At 37.1% G+C, this 8,341-nt stretch overlaps 1 protein-coding gene across 2 annotated transcripts; it reads right to left on the bottom strand.

Annotated features, from left to right (window-relative positions):
• Positions 1 to 3,701: 3,701 nt before the first annotated feature.
• LOC127876913 (uncharacterized) lies at positions 3,702 to 6,852 on the bottom strand. Of its 2 annotated transcripts, none has more exons than XM_052422423.1 (3): positions 6,465 to 6,852; positions 5,177 to 5,924; positions 3,702 to 4,719 (listed from the first exon to the last, which is right to left on the bottom strand). In XM_052422423.1, the coding sequence occupies exons 2-3, from the start codon at positions 5,704 to 5,706 to the stop codon at positions 4,149 to 4,151; spliced, it is 1,101 nt and encodes a 366-aa protein (XP_052278383.1). In that variant the 5' UTR covers positions 5,707 to 5,924; positions 6,465 to 6,852; the 3' UTR covers positions 3,702 to 4,148. The 2 variants fall into 2 exon arrangements, with proteins under 2 accessions (XP_052278383.1, XP_052278384.1); XM_052422424.1 differs by having other exon boundaries at positions 6,513 to 6,852.
• Positions 6,853 to 8,341: the final 1,489 nt, after the last annotated feature.

The raw sequence follows: 8,341 nt of genomic DNA, 5'->3' as shown, positions 1-8,341 counted from the left end.
TTAAAGCTTGTCATTAACTGCTTTAAATGCTTTATATTGATAAATTCAAACATTTGAGCTAAAAATCTCCTGTAAAAAAAAATAAAAATACAAAAAAAGAAGAAAAACGTTAACCTCCATAGGGCTCGAACCACTGACCCTCAGAGTCATGGAAGCTTGGAGTAAAATGTCTACCGATTTTACCACTCGACCATCAACGCTCACGTCTGGAAAGGAGTTTTTTTTAGCTATATAAGCAATCCGCGTAGTTTCCCAAAATAGTCGAACGACGCTTTAATCTGTTGGACAGTCCCTTTAACGAATACAGCATAACTATTCTTTATCATATTGGTTTTGAATAAAAATGTTAAACATTTAGTTCAATCAACGCATGTATTTAAGGAACGTCCGTTAAAATGTAGTTTTTAGTTTTCATTGATAAAAATGCCATTGAGACATTTCATGGATCTTGTTGTAACATGCGGTAAAGCTTGTCTTTAGTGGTAGTATCCTATTTAATCAATTTGTGTAGTGGTAGTATCCTATTTAATCAATTCGATCAATCATATTGTTGATATGAAGTATGCAGACGATATTTGTTTGTCTATTCTACCCGGAAGTTATCAAGATCTGAAACAATAGTTAAATTATCATTTGTTGTTTAGCGTCTCTTTAATCACAGTATTCACTCTAATACTATTAATGGTACAATTGCTGTGCTAACATTCTCCTGCAAGTATTCATATTTCACAAGATGTATTTTTCGATGATAATTAAACTGTTGATAAGTTGGCAACTAACAGTCTGTGAACTGAAAACGGCTCTATATAATCAAATTTGTGTTGAACAATTCCTGAATTCCATGCCAGCAATGCCAACTCCATTCGTAAGAAAAATATTGTAAGCAATTTGATATATTTATGTGATGATATTAATCAGTAATACACATAAATGTTGCTATTTTATTCAGAATTTCTACTTATGGATGTCCAAATAAATGTTAGTATTCATGAATCAAAATGAAAATGAAAGCATTATTGATCTAAGATTTAATACTAAAAGTATGGAAAGTAGAGATATTTTTTGGATGTCGCTGATTTAATGCACTACGAACTTCAAAATTATGTGTTAATCTATGTTAACGAGCATATTTGATAACTTGTGTAAACTTTTGACCAAACAAAAACAAACTACAACAAATGTTGTCCCTACACGTATTGTTGGAATCATTTAGATCATAACGAGATTTGTTTATTGTGCAGATTTTGTTAAGTCTTTGATGTATATCAATTTTACGTTAACAATAACAAAATCATTCATACATATTTTGGGATATATGTACATTCATGGGCTGTAACTCGTGATTTCAATGGTGAATTATGGGATGATGTAGGGGTGTGAGTCCAATCAGATCCACATTCTATACATAGATGGTGACGTCACTACGTTATTATCCTTCTATACATAGATGGTGACGTCACTACGTTACAGTAAGACCGGTGTGACACAATGATCAGATCCACATAATAGAATGCGGATTGATCGAGAAATGTCAACATTTAACGATATGCTCATAATTAGCAGGTGTATTATCCTCACCCGCATTGTATACCTTATATGTACTCTCCACAATCTCCACAATCAAAAATGCTAAACAGGATACCCAAGGTATCGCTCCTCTACTGGAAAATGATAATCTTATCACTGATAGCAAGGGTCAAGCAAACGTCCTCAATCGCCAATTTCAGTCCGTCTTCACCACAATGAATCCTCTAAAATTAGGTCAACTCTGTTTAATGAAAGCCCAAACCCTGTTTAGAAACACCCCTAAGACAAAATACCCCAAAATGCCCGAAATCTCCATAAGTGTAAGTGGTGTCCAAAAGCTTCTGTCCAACTTGCAGACTGGCAAAGCTTGCGGCCCTGACAATATCAAGCCTATTGTCCTTAAAAATCTAAGCGTACAAATTGCCCCCTTGGTTACCAGAATCTTTCAAAAATCTCTAGACACAGGCACTGTCCCCTCCGACTGGATCAAGGCGAACGTCACCCCCCTTTTCAAAAAAGGCGACAAAAGTAACCCTGCTAACTACAGGCCGATTTCACTGACATGTGTTCTTTGCAAAGTCATGGAACATATCGTCGCCTCAAACATCACCAAACACTTCCAGGTCAACAACATTCTTTTCCATCTCCAGCATGGCTTTAGGTCAAAACTGTCATGCGAGACACAGCTCATAGGACTTGTAGAGGACTTATCCAGGAACCTTATACATGGTCAACAAACAGATCTAATACTCCTGGATTTCTCGAAAGCGTTCGACAAGGTCAATCACATGAAGTTACTCTACAAACTGCACCAACACGGCATCCAAGATAGCACATTACAATGGGTCAAATCTTTCCTTATAGGTCGACTTCAGTCTGTCTTGGTAAATGGTGACAATTCAGACGAGGTTCCAGTCACATCAGGTGTCCCCCAGGGCTCTGTTCTCGGCCCTCTCCTCTTCTTGCTCTACATAAACGATCTGCCAGAAAACATAGTGTCACAGGTCCGGTTATTTGCTGATGACACTGCTGTCTACATCACGGTCAACAATCCCACTGAACAAAATACCCTGCAAGAAGATCTAGATCGGCTACAAAAATGGGAACACACTTGGGATATGGAATTTAATCCTTCCAAGTGTACGGTTATGAACATCACCAGGTCAAAACGTCCCTACAAATCCACTTACACACTCCACGGTCATATTCTAGAAACAGTTAGTGATGCTAAATACTTGGGTGTTAGCATCACATCTGACCTTTGCTGGAATAAACACATAAACCAGGTTACTGCAACAGCCAGTCAAACACTAAACTTCATCAAACGAAACATTCCCATAAAACACCCACGCATTAGAGAATTTGCCTTCAAAACCCTGGTCCGCCCACAACTTGAGTATAGTAGCTCAGTGTGGAGCCCACACACACAACACAACATAAACAAGATCGAGATGGTCCAACGCAGGGCCGCTCGGTGGGTTACAAATGATTACTCATATCACAACAGTGTCACACACATGCTAGACAAATTAGGGTGGCGTTCACTTGAAAACAGAAGGTATGACTCCCGGCTACTGATGTTCTATAAAATTGTCCACGGACTGGTTGCTGTACCAATGCCTCCCTATGTCACTCCTCCGACCCGGCTCACTAGACATTTGCACCCTCTTTCATTCAGACAAATCCCTACTCCAAGCAACTACTATAAATTCTCCTTCTATCCAGCCACTATTGTCCTATGGAACTCTCTACCAGCCAATATTGTACAGGCACCTACCCTGGACCAGTTTAGGCTGGGGGTGACCAAACTAGACCACAGTTTCTAAGCAGGTTGGCTGTTTTTAACCTTTTATCTGTATATTCCTTCTTTTAACTAACACTATCACCTTTGTTTCTATGTCTCACAAATACATTATGTATTACTTTTATCTCCTATACACTTCTTCCTTAATTTCCTAGCACTGACACGCACCTGCTTGTAATGCTAATTGTTGGCGACTAGCAGTATATATAGATAGATAGATGTACATGTACATGGTATTAAGACTTTTTTCCAGTGATAGATAACAAAATATCATCTTGAGAAAATGTTGGAGCTTTTTTTAATAAAATAAACATAACTTTGTATTTAAAAATGTTAATGGAAGGTTTCAGAGTCAATTATAAAATGTATGAAACAATAATCTTTTTTATTTTTATAGTATATTTTCATAAATAATTAAATTTCGTAATTAAAAAAAAGATTGAGTTCAATAAAAAAAAAAACACCATCAATATAGGAAATTGATGCATTATAGATAGATTCCAATGTCGAAAAGATGTTGACAAGTCTTTAGTTACTACTCCATCGATGTATTATTGATTTGTTTTCGTAAAAGGTTTCTAATAAGTGTTCAGTAATCTTTATTTTTATGATTGCGGACAACGTCCAACATTCAGGTGTTAAGGCCGAGTACATAACACCCCATATAATGAATTAACCGCTAATATATAATATTATGATTTGTTAGACGTTTCACTTTCGTAATATGAGCTGAGCAGACGAAGTCCTTTTTTGACAAGATTGTTCACAATCTCTTTCTTAGCAACATTAATGAAAATTCACGTAATATGGTTCCGCTTCAACACTCATGTCCATTTCTTGTTGGAACCGCCAGATGATTATCCATGATTTTAAGAGTCACAGACGGCTGCTCCGTTACTTGACTGTCACACATGGAGTTTTCATGCAAAGTGTTGTTCCGGCTAAAGTGCGAATGTGAGTGCCTGGCCTCAGTGCTTTTCGTTAGCTTCTCCGTTGAGAGAACCTCGCCCTTGCTTAGCTGCTTCTTACGTATGATACGGTACACTATCAGATTCAGTATGCCGCCGATGTTCGAAAACGTGGTCACCATGTGGTGAACGGGCTGCGGAACCACGTCCACTGCGAGATTCCAGACGCCATACAGCGCCATGGCCCACCACTGGACAAAGAAAGCCGCCACAAACATGGACATGGCGCGGGCGGCGCGGTGGGAAGCTCGCATGGCGGTGGACATTTTGCCCAGGTTTTGGCGGATTTCGCGACATTGCTCGTGAATGCGCTTCCACGTGAGCAAGTAAAAGATGACGTTCATAACGAGCACGAGGAGGAGTGGGACCGTGGTAAAACAGATGTTCGTGATCACGCCCTTTACGCCGTCAAAGTAACAGCTGAAAATACAAAGAGAGAGGGTGTGGGAATACTAAATAATAATGAGTAATGACAATACATGTGTTGTATTCTTTTTCCATTGTATTTGAGTTTGTTTATATCCAGCTATATATCAAAGAGCTCAAGGAATACAGTCACTCGGTAATGAAAAAAATTGGCTCCAGTCAACCTTTTCTATTCTTGAAAGGCACATACAAATAATTTTGAAATTGTTTGAGCATAGCGAGTTCTAATCAAACACTATTAAAACGACGCACGCATTTCTTAAACGTCAACAAAATAAAAAATACTTCGTACTTTTTGCTTAGAAGGATATGTGTTTCGGTGAATCGGGATTCCAGCAGCGCATCTTTTTACGTAACACGACAACGAATGTTCCGGGAAGCAAAAGTAGAAAACCGAAAAAAGAAAGTACAAAAAGCATCTTCGTCATCGAAAATGTGTTGTTTTACTTACAAAGCTCCGTTTGTTCCCAATTGCCCCGCGATTCCAGCAATACTAGCGCCAATAAACGGAGCACCGAAGGTCCAGGCAAGCAGTCGCCAGTCGTACCTTCCAAACTCCAGATTCTTGTTGAAATACAATAGCATAAAGGCGTTTATTGCAACGATATTGACCATCAGATTCTGTGCTGTGATGAACAGCGCGAGATTGAACCCATAGAACTCACATAACTCCTTTGGGTACACGTGGTTTTTTGCGATGGCGATGTGCAGGTGGTCCGTGAAATGGGACACGTTGAAGAGGGCGTCGCACAAAGCGAGGTAAACCACGAATCTCTCGCTCTTGGACCACTTCGTGAAGAAAGACTTATAGCCTCGACTGCGGAAGGACAACACGATGGCGATCACAGCACATACGAAACTAGTGACGATACAAATCATAGCCGGAATGTGGATGTAGTAGAATGTCCCATTGTCCAAACCGTACACAGGCAGGTCGTAGCCATTCCTAAGCACATGAGGAGTTACAGTTGAGTTAACCATTACTGCATCAACGATGAATGTGTTAATGTAATGTGAAAAAAACAACAACAACAGAAGTCCGTTTTAAAATCGAATATGTTTCCTTCCGTGTGTTGTATGAAGTCATGAGTCAGTTTCTGCTTAGAAGGGAAAGTAATTGATTGTTTCAATGCCTTTCTTCCTGTATGGCTGCCGCCGTACAGGTTGCTACCTAGGCGACCCTATACCGAACTTCAAAGCTGCAATGAAAAGAAGCATAAAGGGATCACATTACCATACGATCGAATTTATAAGAGGATATGTTGACTTACTTTTCCAATCCCATGGCCGACAGCTTTTACTTTATAAACATGTTAAAATATTAAACAGTCACATGGGCCTTGCCCGTATTGGTGAAGTTTACCATAACTATGATTAGCCGTCACACGAATTATATATTGATGTTCTGCGTTTCAAAGAGAATGCATGTTTTAAATAGAAAAAAAAATCAGAAAAAAGTCTCCTGTTCCAGTCGCAAATGCCTTTTAAGTAATACTATACAATTCATTGTGTTACTTGCGTGGGAAGTCTGAATGTAACGTGTCTGTATGAATTTATGCAGGTATTTATTATATATAATAGAAGGCAAAAAATCACAAAACGCGTAAACTTAATAAGAACGATTCCTCACAACAGTATTATTCAATTTGAGCGTTAAAATGTTACCTTTGATGTGCGTGAGGCACAAAACACGTACACATATATTATGAAAAAGTGCTGTTTTTAGCGACTATACGTACATGTATATGTAATTTGTTTTAATATCCGTGTAAGAACGTCATGTATACCATTTGAGCATGTCGCTAATCCGATTGATAATTTACTGCATTATTTGATTGTTATCCATTTCAGCATGTGAACGCAATGTTAACGACTGTGCATGCAGAAAGTGTCAAACGTAACTCACGATATAAGTATCAATTATCGAACACTTTGTTTCTTTCCTATAGAATATTCTATGTATTAATCATAAAAATACACACATTCACATGCTATCACAATACAACTCATTGATAAGTTTAAATATTTCAATGAACGTTATTAAACCAATTAAAATTAACACACTACGAAATATGAATCCAGTGATACAGGTTTGTGTGCAAGCCACGAATTATACTTTGTAATTATAACTTTTTACCAGTTATATATAAACTTTTAAAGAGGAAGAAAAATGAAGAGGTGTAAACAAATCACGTGCTGCACTCATACTTAACTCTAAATAACAGATACTGAGAGAATTTATTTGTGAAGAAAAACTCGACAAAACGGCTGTATTTTTAGTGGTTTATTTGAACAAACAAGTCACTTGCGATGACCCGTGTGTATTATTTATTTGGAATCAAATTTCGTTTGTAACTCTCATTTGGACGCCTAAACCTTTTTTCAGTCTAATTATTTACCTGATTTTCTGAATTCAAACCCGATTCGTGATCCGGAATACGAACGATTTTATTTTCCAATTTAACTATACTAATACATTGTCGATACTCATGCACGGTAATCTTGGATCACTACACAATTTCGAGGAATTACAAAGTAAAATGGTTGTCAATCTTCATCTTCAGACCAGGTTTCACGTTGAGTTAACTCATAGGTTGGCTTTAATTTTGTTATTTTAATGCATGGATAAGTTATATGATGTATCTAGAACAAATGAGGTGGGTGATATGTATTGTTCTTTGAACTAATGAGATGACATCGCAGAGCTGCGTATATGGTTTCGATTCTTTAAAGCACTCTTCCATATCCAACATTGACACGAATTCAATAGATTTCTTTTCCAAAACTCCATTAACCCGTTATCGTGAATCGATTGATTCAACATCCGTTATTTCACTGATTTTTATTCAAAACCTATACTTGAAACACAATGGTGCGTGTTGCTTGATTCGTTAAAATATTGAAAACAAAGGTAACCATACATTTATGACCAGCAAAGGCCTAAAATGCAATGAAATGACGCATGTTGCCTGATTCGATTCCTTTTCACTTGAAAAGGATGCTTGTTGACAAAACATTGAATTCGCATCATTATTAAATGTGTGAAAGTGCTTAATAGAATTCTTGATCATATAGACAGTTTTACATTATCAAAATATCATTGTTTCAAACAACCATTTATATCACATTTTCTTGTAGATTCATTATAGAAGCTATTCATTGAGTAAAATAAAACATTCAAAACAAAATATTCGGTGAATTTGCACAGGTCTTGGCGAAATCTGGGAAGACGACAAAAGACAATGCAACAACTGTGTTTTCTCTCTCAATTGTGTAGTGTTTTAAATCTTCCATAACCGACAGGGACTCTGACTTGTTAAACTGGAATGTAAAATCGTTCAATTTTCGAAAATCATGAATTGTGTTGTCCCTTGGTGAAAAATATCGGTAAATGTGATCACAGATAAAAGAACGAAGTGAAAACGGATTCAAATATTTGCTAATTTTTGTTTGAGATTTCGATTATTTCTAATCATTCATATAATACTGATATTTACTTACATTTTAGTTGGTTACAATGACTGTTTTAAACCAAATTTGATTCCAAATAAATAATAATATCATCTCGACTGACTTTAGGTAATGTAAATAAACCATAAAACATACAGCCAGTTTG

This window comes from Dreissena polymorpha, chromosome 4, assembly GCF_020536995.1.
Source record: "Dreissena polymorpha isolate Duluth1 chromosome 4, UMN_Dpol_1.0, whole genome shotgun sequence".
NCBI lineage: Eukaryota > Metazoa > Mollusca > Bivalvia > Myida > Dreissenidae > Dreissena > Dreissena polymorpha.
The sequence above is the reverse complement of the archived record's forward strand: the minus strand, read 5'-3'. Positions and strand labels throughout refer to the sequence as shown.